This window comes from Anguilla rostrata, chromosome 6 (assembly GCF_018555375.3).
Source record: "Anguilla rostrata isolate EN2019 chromosome 6, ASM1855537v3, whole genome shotgun sequence".
Taxonomy (NCBI): domain Eukaryota; kingdom Metazoa; phylum Chordata; class Actinopteri; order Anguilliformes; family Anguillidae; genus Anguilla; species Anguilla rostrata.
Genome location: NC_057938.1, coordinates 20023451 through 20046674, shown reverse-complemented (window position 1 = coordinate 20046674; position 23224 = coordinate 20023451). Strand labels below are relative to the sequence as shown.

The 23224-nt window shown below is 45.5% G+C and overlaps 1 protein-coding gene across 2 annotated transcripts in view; it reads left to right on the top strand.

Moving 5' to 3' along the window:
* The first annotated feature begins 1149 nt into the window (after positions 1-1149).
* Positions 1150-23224, top strand: part of LOC135256787 (DNA-binding protein RFX2-like) — a 43864-nt gene continuing 21789 nt past the window's right edge. Inside the window, exons 1-5 of one of the 2 annotated variants that reach the window (XM_064338927.1) lie at positions 1150-1352; positions 1607-1734; positions 19829-19941; positions 21445-21527; positions 22415-22676. In XM_064338927.1, coding sequence (XP_064194997.1) covers position 1734; positions 19829-19941; positions 21445-21527; positions 22415-22676 — 459 coding nt within the window. In that variant the 5' untranslated portion in view covers positions 1150-1352; positions 1607-1733. Of the gene's footprint in view, positions 1353-1606; positions 1787-19828; positions 19942-21444; positions 21528-22414; positions 22677-23224 lie in introns of both variants that reach the window. The other variant, XM_064338928.1, reaches the window with a different exon arrangement.

Sequence of the window (23224 nt, the reverse complement as noted above, 5' to 3'; positions counted from 1 at the left end):
TGGGAGATCTTGGGAAAACCACACAGTTCTGCAAATTCCCACTGGTTGACCAGTAGGGGGCAGGCATCTCTGCGGATCAAGTTGAGCAAATGTTGTAAGACACTTTTCTGGTTTACATATGCTTGAAAATACAGAAATCACTATTTTGAACTAAATAGCTAAATGGCTTGTATAAATCCATAACACAATGCATGATATAGACATGCATTAATAATGTGCTGTCTATAGCGTGTGTTGGATAATGGTATCAGATTTTAGCCATTTTACTGAGATGGCAGTCCACAGGATGGTCATTTTAGAAAGCTTTGAGGAGAAAAAGTTTGGGAACCCCAGCATTAGTACACATGGGAACAGTCTGTGCAAGACAATTTTCAAACTTGTCTGACTCTTTGCAGTCATTAAGAGAGTCCAACCCTCATTTCCCTCTTAAGTGTAAATTAAATTACATGTATAAACATATAGATATATATTCAAAATATTTTTTTCTTAAAAAAGCATTATTGCATCAAATTTGAAAGGAATGAGAAGCGGTAAATAACTGAATAATAGTGGGAGGAATTGTGCCAGGTCAGAAGATAGATTACTATTTGTTAAGATCATCAGCCAATTAATAAATAATAACACGTATTGTTTGTGCACCTGCCAGAATTATTTGAGACAGACTTAACAGATTAGATTGAAAAATGCAAACAGAAAAACTGCAGTCAAGCCTGATTTTCACGTTTAAAATGGCAAGGAGGGTTGGATATACAGGTGATCAATTAATTTGTGCACAAAGACTTAATTACAAATGAAATTGATGTAAAATAAATTAGCAAAACACACATTTATCATGCGGTAAATTAATTACATTATGTCCTGGAGGGCTGCAGGGTTTTCAGCCTTCTTTCCTTCCAATCAGCAGACAATTTAATCCTTGGAAACAAGGTGTGTGGACAAAGTATAAAGTGCCCACACAATGACTTAACTAATCAATGACTTAAACTAATTACTTAAATGCTGAATTATAGCAAACAACGTGAGACACTGCAACCCTCCATTACTGTAGTCTAACACCTTTTTTAAAAAACGGCAATAGCCTAGCCTCACTTGCAGGTTCATTCTCATACTCATAATGTGATAGAGATGGGGCACTTGGAGTTTAGACTAGCCTTATGTGCCAGTTTGCGCAATATTCCATAAACAGCAGCTCTGACAGGTTGTGTTCATGTGAGTCTTATTGGAAAATGCTAACTCAATACACAGTTGCATTTTGAGTCAAGCTTGTGGCTGAATGCTAAACCAGCTGTTTAGTCAACGAAAGACCCCTTCACCTCTCCAATTTGTGCAGAACAGAGCTGAACGGGTTCCAGGTAAACTAAGCTAATAAGATACAGGACAGTAGTTATTAGGGCACCGAGGAAGTGACCACCTATATCGATGGGGAAGAATAAAAAATGTTATTTGCATGACCTATGTAGGTCTACACACTGCACCTTTAGGAGTTCACTGTCAAGAGATTCCCGCTGCGCAGCCCGCGTTCCACGTTCGAGCGAGCTGGAAAAGGTGGAGAGGGCGGGAGGTTGAGGGAGGGACAGGCTTTAATTTATTTTTTTACTTTTTTTAGACGATGACGTAGCAGAAAAGGATAGCAACAGTTGCCTCGAGACCCTCACGCGCCATAGTGACTGTAGTCGTGGAGACAGTTACCAACGGGAGCAACACGCAGCAACAGCAGCAGCAGCAACGGGAAAAGTGAGTGTGTGAGAGAAAGGACAGCCAGGGCCGAACTAAAGAGAAGGCAAAGGTGAATATATCTTTATTGAGACCAATGCTTTACTATTCTATTATTCTGTTACTCTTTGGAAATTTATGAATAGCTAGTTATAATTTCTTGCTTAATTCCCAATTCACCATCTCTAAATAAGTTAGCCAACCTGAAATACAAAGTTGATCAGCAACGGACCGAGAACGGGTTTTTGGCCGCACAGAAAAAAAGTGTCTAACAAACCAACCACAAAACCAGTAGCTAAGATTGTTACCGTATAGTTTCAACTAACGTTACCTCTGTAGTTCGACAGCGACGTTAACGTTGGCTAGTTATGATTTGCAGATGTTATCTGAGTTTTCGGTTCCTCTTTCTAACGTGTCTAGCTAGCTATAAATGAACATAAACTAACGTTAGTTAGCTAAAGAAATCGTAGCTAGCTAGCCGGGGAAAACTAGCTGCGTAACTAACGCTAGCTTACAGTTGACGTTGGCCAACCTTACGTAGCTAGCTAGCCTAATAAACATCTCTTTGGTGGTTTGTGTAGTTGTACAGCTAACGTTAGTTTTCTAACTTGGTTAACCTGCTGCTAACTAATGCTTTCTTCGGCATCCAAACTTAGCCATATATCAGCTAGCTAGATTTGAAATTCGTTTTAACAAACTTAGCTGCGGTTTTAACACAGTGTCAGTGTTTAAATCCCCACTGGGCATTGACGTGATATAAATGGGGCGACACTCCCGACTCTTTTAGCATGTTGCATTACTAGCCATTAGTTACGTTGGATAGCTTGGTAGTTCTTGAAAACTTGTCCTTCTTTACACACTGGCTAACATTTCAGTTTTTGCTGTATTTTGTGGATAATTCAACTCAAAAGTTAAAACAACCTATTTTTATGATTACTTTCAATTTAAAATTAAAACACAGGTAGATTAATCGTTTATTCGTGGAGGTGATTTATCCTGATGAATTGCAATTGAAAGACCATTACATATTCAATCTTCACCATTCATTTGGTCAAATATTTATGGTATCTTATTTATAAGATATTATGTTTAGATAAAAAACGTTTGGGATCGCGATTCCAAAGTGAAACCCAGAAGTAAATGAGTTGGTACGGGAAACGAATAAGACTGTAGCTAACCACACCTAACTTGCGCACTAAGTGAAATGTCGCTGTCATCTGTGCATGTAAACATTTGCTTTCGTCATTCTTTTGTAACCACTCGTCTGCAGTTGTAGTTGTGTAGCTCGACAGTTACACATAAAAATTTAGACACTTTCGATTCCAATTTGACCAGTAATTGCAATCAAATTATGAATGAATAATATTTGAACCACGTATGACCCTTATAGACCTTTGTGGTTCATCAGCTGAAACGGAATACGATTTACTAATACATTTTGAGCACTGCTATATTTGCTCTCCAACGCCTGAGATGTGCCCTGTGTGCTGTACAACAGGCATGGATTATTGAAGTTAGATACTAGGCCTATAAGTCAAAATAGGCAAATCTACCAGGCAAATCAACAGGAGTTTTGATCAAAGCAAAATTTTAGGTTTACAGGCAGGGCATGAAATATTCTTTTTCACCCACTGGTCAGAGTGCCTTGTGGATTCCCCGAAATCACCAGGCGTTTTCAACATTGTATCAGCCACATTACCTTTTACAATGTAACAGTAACTGGTTGGTTACCTGCCAAAGTAGCTTCTAGAGTAGAAAAGTCTTACTGGCCACAATCAACATTTTACCAGCATTTGGCTGGTGGTGAGTGTTCAATTCATACCCTGTTTACAGGACCATTGGTGATAAACAATTAGCCTAACTTTTATCTCTTGTACTGAAACTGGTGGAAGGTGGGGACAGTGATCTTCCCCCCCCCCCCTGGTTTAACAAGTCACATTTGAATAGATTGTTGAGAGCACTTAATACACTACTTCTTGCCATAGCTCATGGAAATTGAGTATTTATCACACATCAAGGGTGTGCCTTTTAAGACATTGTATCAATCTTCTGAATGTTACGTGTCTGCTAACTTCAGGAAGATTTAAAAAAAGAAATGTAATTGATTCCCACTTGTATGAAGGACAACTGAGAAATCACCAGCAGAGTCAAGAATGTAGTTCTCAGGCAATTTTCATAAAGGCACTCAGGTGAAGGCAGCGTTTCAAATTTCTGCTTAGGACGCTAATATTCTCAAAGATAACATAGCTTAGAGGACATTTTATAAAAAAGTTTTGAAGGCTGATAATATTTAAATTATGCTACACTGATTGGTCAGAATGGCATTGGTCAATATTGCAACAATTTGCTAAATGCGAAGTTTGCTAGTCAGTTATGCATAGAACGTTTTATATTTAAAACATCTTGTTTGGTAAAATGAAAAGTCCTTGTCTTCTTTGCAGGCCAGCTGCATTTGTTTCTCCTGTGCTCACCTCTCCCATTCATGGCTGTGCTAGAAGATAGGGCATAAGAACCAACCAGGGGACATCAGGGCCCCTTAATGAGCAATGAAAATGGAGGTTGGAGAAGAAAGCCTAGGGCATTGCCATAGCACAGCAATAAATAAATGAATGTATTAGGAAAGCAGGAAGCAGCAATCACGTGTGGTGTATTAGTGCAGAGAGTGTTGATTCGTAATGTGAATATAGTGCATGAACATAGTGTGTGTGTTTTCATGTCATCTGCATGGAGGATTTCTGCTTATCCTCTGGCCGCACGTTTGTGCGAAGGTATGTGTGGACACCCAACTGTGAAACAATCCACGGCTAAAATGGTGGAAAGGTGTTACGAAGTCCACCATTCTTGTGCTGAAAATGGGTACCCACCTATATGCCACGGTGGGCCATGATCTCCATAAAATCCTGATTTATTACCACACAGTGGGTCTGGATCTCTATAAAAATGTGATTTAGAACCACACAGTGAACTGTAGGCCACACCTGTTTTTAAACACAAATGTGCTTATCCTCTTTTACGGAAAGAACGATGGGCAATGGAGTGATTATCCTTTTGTATCCTTCGTGTGTGCACTTAGGGTTAGGTATTTCCATAAATAACAACGATAAGCACATGCGTGTTTCAAAATAGGTGTGCTACAGTTCAGTTCACCGTGTGGTTATAAGTCACGTGTTTACTGAGATCCCGACCCACTGTGGAGTGAAGTGGGTGCCTATTGTCAGTGTATGAATGGTGGATTTCGTGACACTTTTTTATCATTTCAACCGTGGGTTTTTGCACAGTTGGGTGGTATGGAACACGTTGTTTCCAACACACTCATACCAAAGTCCGCCAGGCACAGCTGCAGTAGAGAGAGAGACATCAGAGGGACAGTAAATTGTATATAAATTCAAGCACGCGACAGCGCATGCTTATCACCAAGTGATTTATATGAGCAGTGTGAAAGGTTAATATGTACCACGCAAACAAATGTGCATGCTATGAAATGCTTAACGCAAACACCTGCGAGTGGTGGATAGGTCTAAGAAAACCGTGATTAGTCCAAATGAGTATACGGGGAGTATATGGGGGGGATACAAGTTGGCATTCCAATCATAGGGAAAATTTTCTTGCAAATAGGCCTAGATTGTATGAAATTTGTCCATACATATTTTTAACTTGCATACTTTCACTAGTTAAAGTGTAATGACATGCAAAATCGTTACAATGTATTTCAGTTTGGCTGTGCTGTGGAATGGGTTACAAGTTCCTTTTTTGACGGCTGAAATTTGTGTAGACCGCTCTCGGTGCCAGGAGGTTTAGCATTCAGTTCTCATCTAAGCCTATTCCGATATACTCTTGAGGTTGGTATCAGATCTGAATTGTTCCAGTACCTATCCAGCAAAAGATTATTTGGAGAAGACGAATGCTGTGTAATTCACAGTGAATTTAAATGCCTGCCAGGCAATTAAATAATCATGGTAATGATAATAAAGACAAACACTCTCTGCCTGTATTAGGGGTTGGGCTTGCATCCTGCTGATGGACTGTATTGAACAGATGCACATTATCTCATATTTTCTTGTTCTGAAGTTCCTGTTAGTATGCTGCTGTGAGGAGTTAAAGACCCTCGAGGCTTCCTCTTGTAAAGGCTCGATCATTAAGTGATCCCTGCCAATGGAGTCTCTTTGTGCTTATTAAAAATCATCTCCAGTTATCCTTACTGCAGCTATGCTCGCCATACCCAACGATCCCTGGAACATGCATTTAAAGATCCTGCAGCTAGGTGGTGCTGTGCCAGTCATTCTCCCAAGTGGTTAATAAAGGCAAACCGAAGCGTCTCTGTCCTGTTCTCTGTCCTTGTGACGGGCGCTGGGTGATGACACATTAAATCAGTCTCGTTCCTATGACCTCCCCCTAGCGGTCTCGCGCTATTCACTTTCAGATATACCGCGCCTCGAAACTCTGGGGTGGGGGTGGGGGTGGGGGTGGGGGGGGGGGGGGGGGGGGGGTGGGGGTGTGGGCAGCATTTCAGGTCAGATTATGGTCCATATTTAGATTACTTTGCTCACATCTAATGCATTGTGAATGGCAGTCCCAAATCCAGCGACTGCGTGTTTGAAGTGGCTGCCCCTTGCTCATTTGTGAAAGTGGTTCCCCAGAGGGGCAACTTGTTAAAAACCTTTTGCGGCATGAAAATCCGGCCGCCGTGTTAATTAAGAGGCAAATATCTTGTTACCGATAATCAAATTCACTACTACTGGTTCCCACCCACACAAGGTTCATCTTCCAGACAGACAATGGAGCCTGAATGATTAATGCTACTTGGGTAAATTATTGATGGGACCAAATACCAGTGCAGGAAATGTACTCTGTTGTCTATAGTAGATGTGGGTGTTTGACACGGTTGAGAGTTCAACTACCACAGTTTGTATACAAGACTTTTTTTAACCCAGTATTTTTCTTTGCTAGTTTTTAGATGTGGTCTCATTGAACCCAGAACTCTACGCTCCCAAACTCCTCTGGGCACATTTGTCAGAGGAATACAATCCACGTGGAAAAAAATACACTGTTCTTGATTATTGATAATATATCCAGCCCTGTGTTTTGTGGGAATGGCCTCAAATGTAGACCATGGCCTCTATGTGGATAATTGCGCTCTTTGTTGATTGTGCGATTAAGCTTTACATTTCAAAGTTAGCTATTTTAGTAAAAATGCAGCTTTTTTCCCCGGCCCAAAAAACCCCGGAGAAGGAAATGATAAAAGTACGGGAGCAAAACTCGCGGAACTAATGTGACAGCGCCCAGCTGTTGTGTTCACATGGCAACCCCGTACACAAATACACAGATCTTGGACGAGAGCGGGGAGCGCAGCGACATTCTCTGAAAAGTTGGTTCTAATCAAGGTTTTCATCTGGCTCAGTGCGGTTGGTGTGCAGACAAGGAGCAAGCACTGACAGGTCGGGGCGGGGGGGGGGGGCTGGGGGTGAGAGGGAGAGGCGTGTTTCTGATGAATGGGTGAGAGAACAGTGTCGTGTGTAGTGTAATACTAATACATTACATTTACATTACATTTATTTAGCAGACGCTTCTATCCAAAGTGACGTATAAAAGTGCATATCATGGTCATTGGACAACTACAAAACACAGGTTACCTGTGCTGCTGTTCCTTTGTGTGTGTGTGTGTGTGTGTGGGTGCCGTAGATGTAAACCACTGTTTATCACAAGACAGGACTGCCTTGTTGACTTGGTTGCAAAACAAATGGCAGGTCTCATGCATATGTCTCCAGTAATCTGCAAATATTCAATCCAGTTCATTCAAACACTGTGATATCAATTTATTTTTAACAATCATTCCATTTTAATATACCTGATTTTGCTTCTGATTGGTTCTGTGTAAGAGTCACTATGAACACTGACATTGAGTAAGTGTAAATTAAAATGATTAACCCCTTCGTACAAGCCCCCTATTGGCCAGGACGGCGACATTCTGAGATTGGTTGACTCAGACATTCAGTGCTCCTGTGATCAAACTATGAATGGAAACAACAAACTTCCTGCTCTCACTTTATTCATAGATGATACACTACAACTAACACCAAATACGGAGTTTATAAGTGCCACCATTGCAGTGTAAGAGTTGTCTATTCAACAAGACCCCCCCCACCCACAAGAGTTCTTGTGTAATTATACCACGTCATTCTACTATCAATATCTGCGACTAACTGTGGAATAAATGTATGAATTTACCGCTAGTTTTACAAGTAAAGAGGCCCCTTTCAAGATTCTGTGGTCATTTATTATCTTGATCCATCCATTTGAGAAATAAACACGCAAATAGAAAGTGGGGATAGGCATTTACATTGTTAACATGCAAATCTCCACATAGTGGCACTTTATTTCTACCTAAATTATGAATATAAACTAATCTCAGCCAGTATTGTAAATGGTACAATTGTCTTGCTTCATTTCAGCCATTTTCCAAGTCTCTCTGATGCTCACATCTGAAGCTATGAAGCCTTAAATAGAACGCCTCCTAAATGGGTGAAGATTGGCCAAATTTGGCATCTGCACAAATGGATTGAGACATCCCTCACATGAAAAAATGGTTCCCTTTATTTGAGATCAGTTACAGTGCCCTCCGAAATAATTATTCACACCCTTGACATGAACAAAAAGATTAGAAATAATGCAAGGACTGAGCTGTAGTTTAAGTTGGAAAATTATCAGCTATAATAATGATTCAGTGGACTCAACAAAAGGTTGTTTTCCTTTCTCTATGGTGATGGATGACATATGGATTTTACATGTAGGTTATATTACCTGGGGCTCATGCATGCTGTAGAATGTTTGTGGATTTCATCCTAAATGTTATTGCACAACCGGTTACTGCATTGTGCGTGCGCATGATTCATAACATGTTCGTTTGAATTTTGTTCGTAAATCACTCGTGTGCATGTTTCATTCGTAAATCAAATATCCCTGAAGGAGTGCATATGTGAATGAGCTTTATGACTCCACCCACTAAACTCCCTCAGAGTTATTCTCATATGCTGGCTTAGTACATCTTATTTTGCTATTTAAATCGCTTGGAAATGTCAGTTGAACGCTGCCAAACGACGCAATTGTAATAAAGCAATTGTAATTGTAGTAAAACTTTATGGGAAACGTGATGGCGGAAGAGCGAGTAAAGAGAAGAATTCTCTGAATGCTAGATCGAAGTGCTGATTGACGGAGGCGCTGGCGAGAGCGCGGCTATTGTTTGGTCCCGTCAGCTGTAGGCACCATCCAGCAAAACTAAATATGTTGCTTGGCAAGCTGCGACAGGACGACTCCGGGTAAACTGCGTAGACTTTAAGAGAATCTGACCGATCCCTAAAAGTGTTCACAGTATTTCGCTCAGTTCGCAAAGGCCTTCTCACAGGTAGCGCAGCAGTGATCCTTGAAAGGGAATAGCTCCACATGTAGGTTTATACGACTTAATGTTTCGCAACCGTAAAGCTATTGTAAAACTTGGTTTTCTACGTTGAATTTAACGGGCAGCGCGTTCTTTGGCAATCAGCGCGCACAGATTCCCGTTACTTAGGCTTCACCTCCTGGCCCCTTCCACCCTCTCAAGTTCTTATGTGCGCGCTACGATGAGGCCACTGACATGTTCATACCCGATAAGCCATGGTTGGCCACAGTGCATTTCCCTAAAATGGAGTTTCTTTAAGAAATAACGTGTTAATGTGGATTCATTTTTGCTGAATTTTATTTAAAACACTTAATGATGTGAATAATTGTGACTTTTTTTGGGGGGGGGGGGGGTATTGTTAAACAAAATTTCTCTCTTTGAGGTATTTTACTACTATAAAATTATAGATTGTTTTAGCAGTTTGTTTTAGCATAGCTTAGCTCATTGTCTGTATTATTGTACAGTAATTTTTCCCTCTTTGCTCATCTTCATCAGTGGTGTGAATAATTTTGTTAAAATGTAGACTTTGCTTGAATGAGGCAACACATTCAGTGCACCACTGATGATGTAAATTATGTGGAAACATCTTGCTGAATCAGTCAAAGTCTTGTGGATCTTTTATCACTTATTTTTAATATATCATTTTGCCAGACAAACTCAGAAGAAAAGCTATTACTATACAACCTACGCAGAGTCAATCACAGCTCTCTGCTTAATAATAAAGTAGTATAAAATATGTAAAATATTTTGTTACACAAATAAAATCTGCGCTCATCAACTTCTTCCATGACTGTGAAAACCTGGTTGCAGGTTCGGATTTGAGCTATAGTGTGAAACAGGATCGTCATCAGCCAACATGGACAAACCGATATTGTTGATTGTTAATGGGGCGACACAGCTCAGGAGGTAAGACCGATTGTCTGGCAGTCGGAGGGTTGCCGGTTCAAACCCCGCCCTGGGCGTGTCGAAGTGTCCTTGAGCAAGACACCTAACCCCTAACTGCTCTGGCGAATGAGAGGCATCAATTGTAAAGCGCTTTGGATAAAAGCGCTATATAAATGCAGTCCATTTACCATTTACCATTTGATTGATATCAGCCTCAATATCGTGTATCCGTAGCCAATAGATACAAGTCAGCGCAATTAACATTGCGCTGACTTGTAATGAGGAATGTGGCGTACGATGAGCACTGAGCTTTTGAGAAGTCACGTTTTTCAGCTCTGCGTGGCTCGGGCAGCTGGTGAAGACAGGTGCTCGGGACTGAAGAGGTGACCCAGCATATGTGTGTGTGTGTGTGTGTACGGAGAGTCTATCAGCGATGCATTCTATGGCTCCGTAATTAGCCCGCTCCATTGTGTGCTAACGCGTGTTTATTTAACTTTGGCCCCTTCTCAGCAAGTGCAGACTTTAGCTGGTAGTTTCATCATTAATACACAGTGCCTTTTAAACCTGACATCTGGCCCCCCGAATCCAAATCCGGCACTGGTTTTCTTTTCTCCTCCAGTAATTAACTGAACAATTAAGCAGTGTTTCCCCTGCATTAGTGGTAATCAACCCTGTTCTTGGAGATCTGTCCTTGCTGTAGGCTTTCCCTCCAGCCCTAACAAAGCACCGCTCGTTTAGCGGCTAAAGATCTGCATTGAGATGCTAATTGGCGCAGTCAGGTGTGCCAAAACAGAGTGGAAACGAAAACCTACAGGATGGTAGATCTCCAGCCATATGGTTGGTTACCACTAATGCAGGGGAAACGCTGCTTAATTGTTCAGTTAATTACCGGAGGAGAAAAGAAAACCAGTGCCGGATTTGGATTTGGGGCAGGGCTACATAACGGCGCAGTGTCACTGCTAGATTTCCAGCACCTGGAATATTTTTTGTCCCCCACCAGGTGAAATCAGGGTGAGGACTATGGATCAGCCTCTGCCAGTTTATTCGTTCATTTCTCACACCGGTATTAGTATTATGCGAACGAACCCATTATAACCTAGAACTGTTACTTTTGATGACCGCACTGCACTTTTCAAACCAATCAAAATGGCTCAGTGACTTCTAATATATAAATACATGTAGCCAATGGGAAGGACACATTTATTATCATTTGACTTTTTCAGAGATATTAGGCTGTCAGTGTGAATCAGTGAAGGCAGAAGAACACTGTTCACCATAGAAGTGTTGTGATTTGCCGCGGTTCTGATTTAGAATCAAGCGACACTGCAGAGGATGTTTTTGTGAGTGAAATATAATGTTGTGCGCTGTAAATAATACCCCTAAACAAATAATGTGTTCGCTAGTTGTTAACTAAACACTTAATGACAAACTAAGCTAGATTGTTAGCTATTAGCCTCCGCTGTTAACTGTGTAACAGTAGCTCACATTCAGCTGAATAAAAAATATAACCATGAGTGTAGCGAGTTAGCACGCAATTTAGGTCTTGCATATCGTAGTTTTGCCTATGTTGATTATAATGGTGAAATTTATAGATTTGTAATGTTAGATACTGTTGGTTACTGTTTTTCCCCCAGTTTATGCACCGGATGGTTTGCTGATCCGATAATGTTATGTCAATTCTCACAGGAACAATTTTTCAACTCTTCATCATTGTTATTTGTTTCAGGAAGATTTCTAGGATTCACTCGCAGCGTTGTTCGTTATCCCAGCTCCTCCGTACGGAGCGGTAAATACGTACAAGTGAAGGATTACTGGCTTTACGTGCAGATGAGATGCTGGCTCCAACACCGGTGAACGTACGAATCTGCTAGTAAAATTTTAAAAAGTTCCGAGAATCAGTTGTATGTGCCTCCATGCAACATTGGCTGAATCACATTCTGTGGACAAAATTACCTGTTTCAAACAGGAGTCAAACAAATAGTGGTGTTTTGAGTTTGTACGGTTGTGTCTTCGTCTCTCAGCAATGTGTCTCGTACTGGGTGATGTCAGAAGTCTAGTCCCATTTCAGCCTTTGTATACCCCCTCAAGCCCTTGCCCGCTCGTCCCTGGAAATATTAAAGTCTACGAGTCCATAGTCCGTGAGTGCAGAGGGTTCCGTTTGGGAGTGGGCCATTGAGTTACACCGTAAACCTGAGAACCCTTGCGTTGCGCCACTGCTGGAAAAAAAATCTTAGGTGGAACACTAATTTGTGCTCCTGATTGCCTGGACCGTCTTCACACCTGCCTCCCAGGTAAAGGGAGAGTGGAGAAACCAGCAGTTCTGATGGATGGCGGGCCGGGATTTGAGTGACAGGGGTTTTTCAAGCCCTTCTGGCAGCGCTCGTCTTTAACGAGGGCACCTGGCGCAGGGCGGGAGAAGAGCGCGGCTTTGCTGACGCAGGTGTCAGGAGCCGAAATGTCTGCTGGTTTTCCGCTCTTGTCCTTCCTCTGAAGCACTTTTTCTCCCCGGTGGACGTGCTTCACGAGTCATATTAGACGTCTGTGCGACTCAGCCCCTTAGAGGCCAGTTTCTAGTGGCGCTATAACAATAGCCTACCTATAACGATAAACCATAACTCAGCGACTAGCGTCCACACATGTAGCCTCAAATGACCGAGGCTGCTTGTGCAGTAGAAAGTTATAGCCTTTTGGTCTGATTGTTTGTCAGAGGTTGTATGATGATGTGTGTTGCTACTTATTTGTTACTTTAACAGGGTAGTTGCTTTTCAAACCATACAATTTAATTGTGCTGTTTTTGTCTGTTTTATTTCATGTGTTTTTGTGTTTTTGCACTACTGTTGATGTGCAAGGCGAAAAATCATGCGATGGTTACTTATTAGCCTACTGGACCTTTGCAATTCATATTTTATGTTATTGCATGGTTTATGTCTCTTGCTGGAGGCAAGATTGATTTTACCTTTGCGAATCAGGCAACGAAATACATTATAGTCTCTTGAATTCTACCGCCCCTACCGCCTCTGTAGAACAACCGCTGAACATCACTGTAAGTTGCAGTACTGTCCTGTTGCCTTGTACACAGTATTCAGTTATTTTAATGCTGTGGCTCAGTTCCAATGCTGGATGAAGAAGGTCGTAACGTCCCGCGGGTCAGCTTGAGTCTGCTGACGCCGTACAGACAGAAACCCGGTGCGTTCGGTGCCAGTTTTCCCCACCGTTTGCAGAGAGGTAGCTGCGTGTAGACCTGAGTGAAGGGTCGCTGTTTCCGCGGCGCTGTAGCGCAGCTGCCTCTTAAGCCCTTAAGTCTCGCAGTGGCGGGACTGTCCGGGACTTCTCCGGGCTGGCGACGCTGTCAAAGGCAGCTGCTCTCTCAGACGCGTCGCTGTCGACCAGTTCGTCTGGAAGGCTCGAGGTGCGCCGCGTTCGCGGTCGCCAAGGGGAGCGTGTCGGTCGGACCAGGTTGAGCTGGCAGGTCGCGGTCACGGAGATGAGGTCGTCATGGACTTGTTTGTGTATTGCTTTAACTCTCCCCTCAGACTAACAGTCCCAGTTTTTTTTTTGGCTAAGAAGGCTAAGCTCATTCTTCCCTTCTCCCTATGATTCCCCCCCCCCCCAGTTCTTAAAGCTCTCAGTGAACTTCTCTTCGCCATGAGGATCGACTTCTCTGAGGAGAACTTGGAGCCAAGGCGAAGCAGAGCCTAACGCGGCCAGCCTCGATTTGCAGCGCGCTGACGGGTAGCCGTTCCAGCTCTGCGCACGTTTCGTTCCCCCCCCCCAGGGTGACGTTAGCGCCACGCGGTCCTGTTCGCGGTCCAGGCTGCACGGTTTGCGGAATGATCGATGCCCTCTCTGCTTTCCAGATGTGATCCCGCGAGCGCGTTGGACAGGAGCGTGCGCCGCGCTAACCCCTCTCCTCGCAGGAAAGTAGAGGACTGCGGTCTCCGCTGTTTTTGTGCGATTTCCTTTCGGCGTCTTAAATTAAGCACTGAAGCGTGGGAGCACGTCGAAAACCTTTTGGACGCGACGGCCCTCCAGGGTTCGACCGCGAGGTCCCCCACGTGAAGCGTCTTCTCAAAGCTCTACGGTTGTGTTTGTTTTCATTCTGGGGCGTCCTTCTTTGTCCGAGAGATTGCGCGTGCCACTGAAAGACATGCAAGCCTCTTCCCCTCTCTCTCTCTCTCTCTCTCTCTCTCTCTCTCTCTCTCTCTCTCTCTCTCTCTCTCTCTCTCTCTCTCTCTCTCTCTCTCTACCTCCTCCATAGTTCAAGTATTGAAAGTTTTGCCTAATTTCATTAATTCCTGTAAGCAGACTCGCAACCTCTAGGAGAGTTCTGGAGAGTTAATTTAGGTGAATGTTGCAGGGAAAAATGGTGTTTGAGGGTGGGGTATTGGCAATTTCTTCAAAGTTAAAGACAAATGGTGATAGAATTGCTTTGCTCTCCTGAATATGAGCCTAAAGGCTGTGGTATACTTCGTATTTGCGTGTGAACCGGAAGGCAGATCATTTATACTGGCGCATGTTGCACAGGTTGGCAGCAGATTAGATTGTGTCTGACCTTATGTTCTAAGCCACGTCTTTATATTTCAACGACTAAATACTGCCCACATCACAAATGAGTACTGTAACTGTTGCACAAGTCATTCACTGACAAGCTTTAGCATATTATTGCATGTTGGACACTGTTATAACCTGTTAGCCAGAGCCGTATGCCAGCGACCTCACGTCAGCAGTCCAACCAATCATCTTCTTTACGGCGTATGCGAGCACTGGTCGCTAACTACGCGCTTTTACGTTTTTGAGGAGGTACGCGGCCTCAACGCGGCCGTGGTCTGCAACCGTCGCACATGCCGCACGTTCCGCACAACCCCGCAGACCCATTTTTACGCGTACTACGCAGAAGTATAAAACAGCCTTAAGTCCATATCTAAATATTAGCCTTTTAATGCATTTTGCTAAGGATCCACTCACAGGGTTTTTCATGGCATGAAAATGGTCTTTGGTGCCCCCCATCACTGGGCTAGAGTTCATTTAGCTACGTATCCACCTGGAGGGCAACTTTACACTACGGAAAAATTGTGGATTGGATAGTGTTTAGATTTTGAGGTTTTGAGAAATCAGGCACCGAAATCTACGTTCCGATCTGGTCCAGTAGGTACTGGTCATATGGGAACTGGTGCCAGAGTGGTATCGGGTTTCGGCTGCCAACCCTATGAAAAATAGCCTATTTTTTTTATAGAATCTAGATTTGGCGAAAGGAATGTTCCACAAAACATTTTTTTGAAGTTTATAAACAGAAAAAAACTCCCATGGAGTGTGCATTTAATGGGATTTCCATACCACATTTGCACACCGGGACACTTCTACTCCTCAGTGACATACTTGTCAGAGACCATAGGGGGGTGTTACTGACAAATGCCATTGCTAACAAGACAGTATTCACATCTGGAATAGTAATTTGATGATTTTTTGTAGTAGAATTGCGGTCACAAAGTCCTGCAACTGCTTGACTCAAAATGTATGCTTCTCTTCATTCTCAGATCTGACAGAAACCACATGAGTTACAGCACACCATGTTCTTCCTTAAAATAATGCTATTTCTGTTTTAACTGTGGTCAGGCTGAAAGCGCTAATTCCATTTAAACTGTGCACATGGTCCAGGCATTAATGCCAACTGAACTGCTCAGCTGGGAGCGCTAAGGCTAACTAAACTCATTAGGCTACAGGCTTTAATGCCAACTGAACTGTGATTAGGCTTCAAGCGCTAATGCTAACTAAACTGCACTCATCCTCCAAGCGTTGATGCTAACTACTCAGCTGAGAGCGCTTCCGCCGACTGAACTCTGCGTAGGCTGCGGGCGCTAATGCTAACTAAACTGCGTTCAACTGGGAGCTGTAATGCTGCTTAAACCGCACTCGGGCTGGATGGAAGCGCACGGCGGACGTCCCAGAGGCCCTCTAATCCAGCAGTACGGAAGGCATTCTGGGTAACCGAACGTTACAGCGCCGTAAGGGGGGGGGGGGGAGAGGAACGCCGCTCGGGGGACGTTCGCCGCGGAGGAAAGCGCAGACGGACGCGTTTTCGAATCTTGTTTAAACAAAGGCCGAAGAGGCCCCCCCCGGGGGTGTCTTTGGCTACGGACGATAGTAACGAAATTCACGGAGAGGAAGGAAGGGGGGACGTCTCTTTCCCGTCGAGTAGCTGCGCGAGCGTGCGCGGAACCGCGTCGGCGGCGCGGGACTCGTCTTCGCGCTGTTTTTCGCGACGGGTTTGGGCACGCCGGAGAGGGTCCCTCCCGCCCCGGGACGCGTGCCGCTTTTTTTCCCCCGCTCGGGTCGCCGGAGGCCGGAGAGCTGAAATCGGAAGCGGCGTCTTTCCGAGCCGGGGCCGGGGCTGTTTTCGGAACGGCGGCCCGGGCGGGTCGATCTTACCTTACCTGATTAGTTTAGCACTAACTCCCTTTCTGCCGCTGAGCCGCGCGGTAAAACGGAGAAGCGCCGTCCGCGGCCGCGGGGGGGCAGGGAGGCGATTTAGGCTAAACGTTCTCAAGACGGCTGTGACTGTTAGGCTGCGTCTCTCCTCGGCCGAAGAACGACTCTCTTGTCACAACCCTCTGTTCCGCCTCCTCCTGTGCATCTGCAAAAAAAGAAAAAAAAAAGAGCCCCTGTGTTTGCTGTAGCAGGTTTCTGGTTAATGTGAAATATTAGCGAATCAGCGGGAGTGGTGCAATTATTTAGTTTGGGGAAGTATTCCGTCGGTCACCTAGCAACAGGCTCCTGAAAACAGGAGTGGACTGCGTCGCCCCTGGCAACCACTGTTGCTCCGCAAACAGCGCAGGCCGGTGCAAACAAAGGCCAAGACTGCGGACTCCTGTTTTTTTTTTTTTTTTTTCAAATTGAACATCTGTATGTGTTTTTCTCTGGATGCAAGCTGTTTAAGTGAGATCTGTCATTGACAGACCTGCTTAACCCCACCCCCCCCCCCAACCCCCCGCATTTTCAAAACCAAGTCGCAAGCAGCTATGCATTTATACTGCCGGGGGGCTAAGTAATTACGGAGGTCTCCGTAACGTTTCCTTTCTTTCCTCCTCGTTAAAAGCAGGTGACTTATAAGGAGAGAAAAAAAAAAAAAGGGAAATTGGTCAACGGCTACGGCGCTCCCCTTTGCGGCGAGCACAATGGCTCTAACGACGCGTCGCGAGCTGCTTTTGTTTTCCCCCCGGCGAGGGACGTGAGGACGAGGCCCGCTTTTAAAGGGCAGCTCTGCCGCCAGCCGCTGGCTAACGGAGGCGTAGCGCCAGACCCCCCGCCGCGTCCACCCGGGCCTCGCGGCGGCGGGGGGGGGGTCGGTTGTTGCCCGTTGTTTTTCGGTGGCTGTGGAGAGGGAGAAGGCCGACCGGCGGAGACGGCGTTCGGAGTCGCCTGGGAGCTAAACAGCCGACTACAGGCCTCTGTTTGACGGGCTACTTTTAGACGCGTGTTCGCGGTTTGCTAATTAGCGTTACACAAATTGCGCGTCGGAACACTTTGTCTCCCCCGCAGCAAAACAAAACAGCCCCTGACTTGTTACTTTTCACACCTGGCTCGCTACTCCAGAAATTTGGAAAAACCTCCCTGCTGTCAGGTGGCGTATTTCCACCCGGTCTTAGCGCGGAGACGTGCGATTGGCCAGGGCGTCTTGGGGCCTCGGTCTGCAGGGCCGCGGCGAGCGCCGGTCAGCTCTCCGGTCGACCGGTCGTCCGTGGTTCTGCGGTCGCCGCGCCCGTGCGCTGGACGCGCTAGCGTGCGACGGCGCGTTCAGCTAGCGGGCGATCTCAGGGTGCACATGCAGACTTTTTTTTTAAGCGTCACAGTACATTTGGTAGCTACCGTAAGGGCTGTATTAGGAATAAGCTAGAAATGTATGCGCTCTTTCTCTCTCGCGCGTGTGCACATCACACTCACACACAGTCAGTTTAACTGAGCCCATACTTCCATCACCCTGCCAAACTCAAAGTGAGAAGGAGACTGAGCCAGTTACTGACCACGTGACCGAGTCTGAGAAGCAAAGAGAAAATGGCGAGCATTGTTGGGCTGAAGGGCCTGTTCTCATAATCACGCGACGCTTTATGTTATGTTATGTTAAACAGCTTGTTTGTTGAAATGCTGCCCCTCGAAATTTCAGCTAACCCAATAGTGAGATTCTGCACATATAGGCTACTGTATGCAGAGTTAATGGCTGCAAGCTACATCCATCCATAACCAGCAGGGTATGGCCCACCTGGCGTCTTTTTTATGAGCCAACTGTGTGGTCGCCTTCTGTTGGCTAGATGTGCAGTGGGACTCTTACAGTTTAAAAAAAAAGCCTGTGACGCTTCTGAACGTAGATGGCTATAAAACAACAGCGGTTGGGACACGCATGAGACGATTCCGGAATTTTCCGCCTTTATTTCTGACAGCGTCTCGGATGGTTTCGGATGGTTTCGGCTGTTTTGGCGGCCTCGTTTGGGTTCGGGGAAGCTGGCGAGCGTCTGGATGACGACGGCGTTTCGGGTCGAGATCAACCGGCCTTGGAGATGGGCTTCCCTCAGCTTCTGAGAGAGCGCTCTCCTTCTTTCTCTCTATCTCCCTCCCACACATTCATACCGTCTCTCACCCCCTCTCAGGCCTTCCCCCTTTACGCCGACCTTCTCTCTCACTGCCTCTCTTTTCCTCCTCCTCCTCCTCCTCCTCTCGTTCCATTGTTCTCTCGCTCTCCTCCCTGTCACGCTCCTGTTACTTGCCCGAGCTTTAAAAAGAAAAGAGAAAGGCAGGAGCACAGGGTTGGGAGGGGGAGGGGGCAAAGTTAAGGGTGGTCGCCATGGATCCCTCTCCATGGCAACTGGCAAAACGTTTACAAAGCTTTGGGGAATTTCCTCATATCAGCTGGATTATGGGAGCCCCTGGAGAAAGGCTCCCGTCTGAAGCGACCGACGCACGGTGCGAGGGCCCTGGTGGGGGGGTGGGGGGGTGGGGGAGTGGGGGGGGACGCGGGGGGGATTCAGAGCCTCGGCGAGAGCATTGGAGGGAGCGATTCGGCCGTATTCTCCCCCGCTCCCTCCCTTTCCTTCTCTTTCATTTCACTCCCTCCCCCCCCCCTTGTAATTTTAGTTTGAAGGCCTCTTTGCGCGACAGCGCCTCCGCTGGCGCGTCGGGGGACTGCGGTCTGCCCGCGATTACCGCGCGAGAGGCGCTTTCCTTCAGCGCCACGGCGGACTGCCGGACTGCTCTCGGGCGGGAGGGGCGGGCGGCGCATGCTAGTGCGCTCGCGTGGCTCCTGCTAGCACAGCTGGGCTCTGTGTGGGCCCAGCTGAGACCTGCGCTTTTTGTTGGAATGTAACTACAGCTTACAGTACTGCTCAGTTAAAAGGCCTTCCCCAGTGTTTTGGATGAGTTTGCTATGAAATATAAAGTATTTTTAACAAGTGTTTTTTTTTAAGTAGTGAAGAAAATCTAAGGAAGTCATAGACTTCTGATACTGAGTTATGTTGATGCTTTAGGTTTTTACCTTTTCGTTGAGATTTGTTTCTTCTCCTGTTACTTTATTGTTTCAACTGTTTCAACTTTGAACTACTTGAATTACTGTCTCCCATACGTAATGTTTTGTGCTGTATTTATGTTTACAGATTTGTATTTTAGATCTTTATTGTATTTATTTTATTGAGCGACAGGACACACACACGTTCCCTGTCTCTCATGCATTCGTGTTTTCAGCAGCCTCTGAAATGGAGGTAAGGCAAGTGGTTTGAATGTGGTGTTCTCTCTCTCTCTCTCTCTCTCCCTCAGTGTTCAGCATGCAGAGCTCAGAGGGCGGGTCTGACTCCGCCTCCACCGTGGTGCTGCACACCTCCACCTCCGTCCAGGCCCCCGTGGTGCAGCCCGTCCCGGCCTCCCAGCAGGTATCCCACCATGCACCGCCGCCCCGTTTCCAAAAAAGCCGGCTCCGACTTGAAAGGACAGGAGCGACCGACCGCTCGTCTTGCACAAGTGCTCAGCCTCAGCAGGAGCTCGCTATCGTATCAGATTCTTTCTCTCAGACACATCCAAAGCTGGGCTCACAAGCAGAGATAAAGCACACAGACCGATTCACTCCAAGCACAAGGAGCCCGGCACTTAGCTTTCAGTTATGAATCCGAACACAGGTGTTAGCATTTCTTACGGAGTGAAGCAGTGGTGTATAATTAATTGAGCTAAGGGATTCAGCTGTAGCAGCTGGTAAACCTAGGCTGAGTCAAACTCACAGCAATGTACAGACCCTCAGGAGTGCTTCCAGTCCCAGTGACCTGAACTCTTCTGGAAAACCAGGGTCTGGAGGAAGTTTTGTGTGTGTGTGTGTGTGAGTGCACGTGCGCGTGTGTGCATGTGTGTGTGAGTGCGTGAATGCGCACCTGTGTAGACTGCAGGGGCGCTGTACTGCCATCTACTGTCTGTAATATGCATGGCTTCTGCAGTCTCTTGCTTTGAAGTCTTACCTTTACTGAAGTAACTTCTTTTTTGCATATGTAGCACTGCTGATGTAGGAGGCAATGCCACTTGCTTCATTGAGCACAGTGGTCTCAGGCTGCATGCAGCACAGCAAATGTATAGAACCAAAAATATAGTTAAAAAAATCTGATAAATATACACACATACAGTCTCTTGAGGCATACCATCACTGTACAAGCTGTTCTGGAGTAATTTTTTTGTTTTAACATTCATCGCACAGAAAAACTGTCTAGGCCAATCTAAACCGAACAATATTTTTAGAAAAACTCCAGTAGGTCTCTTTAAGGCTCGACCTGCCTGATTAAATGAGCGTTTGGTTTGGTTTCGCTCCAAGGGGAGAAAGTCATGGTTAAAGAGTAATTCCCTGGAACTCCCTGTTTCAGCCTGACTGAACAGGCTGCCATGTTTTACCGCTTTGAAAACATTCGGCCAAAACCAATCTAGGCGATCAGGTGCCAACAGTGTTCTCTCGTATTAAAAAGTAAACAGATGAATTTGTGGGCGGCAACAATTTTCTGGTTGGATATCTTGATTGACATTTATATTACGTAATAGTACCTCCTTTGTACTCTGACATCACAATTGGGTGGGGCTAGAGTGAAGACAACGCTTTTCTACCATTTTTTTCCTGCCAAATGGTATTGTTTCACAAATGTTGAAATAACAGCATTGATGAAAATGTATCATTATAAAGTAGGCATACAAACATTTACAGCAACAAAAAAACGCGATTCACAGTGTAATTACCCCTCGAACCACCTGCTCAACTGAGTGCTTTCATTTGTCTGTGGTTTTTTTTTTCCTGTTGTTGTAATGTGCTTCTTGGGTGCAATAGACGCTCTTTCCAGGCATGTCTTGGGTTACCAGTGGTGTGTATGTACTCTAAGAGTCATTGCTGTATGTCTGTCTTTCCGTAGGTCCATCATGTGGTTCAGCACGTGTACCCAGTCCAAACCCAGTATGTAGACGGAGGGGAGGCCGTCTACCCCAACGGAACCATGTAAGAACCAGCCACCTCTGCTCAGCCTGCGATACATGCTTTAGACCGTTTCACAGATTAGGGGACAGGAAGTAACCAGGGGAAGCACTTTTGCGTTACGCAGTGTGCCATTCCCAGCACTTTCTGTAAATGCGGTTATCGATTGGGCTGCGGAACCTTTAACAGTGCAACTTTACGGTTTGTGGTTTTTTAAATGTTTTTTTATGAGTTTACTTTGTCATTACTGTCTTCAGAAAGCAAGTTATTATAATTGATTTTTTTCTTCATTTTCATATAATTGCTGTTATTTGTCGGGCATTTGCAGTGGAAATGAGAATTGAAATGAACTCACACGATTTACTAAGACCTTCAGCTCATGCAAAACCTTTTAGCACACACAGAACCAGCAACATGACCAATGATTAGTCATGGTATTTGTTTTGCACCAATCATCAGTGTTATGAGTTTTTCATATGCTGGAGGTCTCTTAGTCAATCAGACCCAGAGTGTGAACAAGTGGCGATTGACAACAAACACAGAGAGTGCTGCAATGACAGGAGAGGCTTACAATTGTGATTAAGTTGAGGAGTAAAGGAAAAATTGGGGCTACAAAGCTCACTTTGGATTTATTTTTAATCTTTATTTTACTGGGAATCAGATGGAGATGAGTACCTTGACAAAAAAGCAATGGTTAACAGCTATTTAAAGCAGAAGGCAGATATTATGATGAGTCATTATGTTGAACTGATTTTGGCCATCCTTTTCCTCGGCGATGTATGACTTGGTGTCTGAGTGTTGAGTTCTCCGTTAAAGGGCAGTAAAAATGTTGAGGGGTTGTGTGCAGTTTTTCTGAGGGCGCGCCGGCGCGCCTCGCGTCTAACCGTCTCTCCGCCTCCTGCTTCGCTCAGCCGGGCGGCCTACTCCTACAACCCCCAGGCCCAGCTGTACGCGCAGTCGGGCGGGGGCGGCTACATGGACGCGCAGGCCGGCGGGGGCGGGGGCCAGGTGACCGCCGTGGTGTCGTCGGCCAGCGTTCCCTCCCACGGCATGGCGGGCGTCTCCATGGAGGCCAGAGGCGGGCAGATCATCTCCGGCGGCAACGCTTACATCATCCACAGCGGCTCGGCCGAGGGCAGCCGTCACCACACCTCCCGCTCCTCCTCTGCAATGGTACGGCCCCGAGTTTGCTCTGTCCTCTCCCCCCTGATTGTGTCTCAAATGGTCCAGTCCTGCCCTATAAAGTGGCTTAACTGGAGGCGAGAATGACGGTTACTCTCAGTAAGACTGTTGCAGTTCATCATATCACAGAGACAAGCGCTCTAGCCCTTCTGGTTCGGAGGCATTACAAGCATATGTCTCCCTTGATGTCAATAATTATGTATGTTGGAATCGTTAGCCTTGCTGACTAAACCAGGCCAGAGAGCTAGCATGGTAGCAGTGATACAGTAATAACACTGCAGTATGTGGCGCTGCGCCTGGTCGTGTGAGTAAGCGCAGCACTACTGAGGGCCTGCCAGGGGTGTCAGTTTGAGCAGATATTCAGCAGATGCCCGGTAGCAGAGTCTACTGACAGAGGACTGCTGAAGAGTAAGGGATGCAACAGTTCTGAGACGGGAACCAAAACCCAGAACGCAAGTAGCTAGCCCACGGTCTTGGTTCCCGTTTTCATTTTATTTATCTATAATATAGCTCCATAATGTTTTGGTTAAAGAAATATA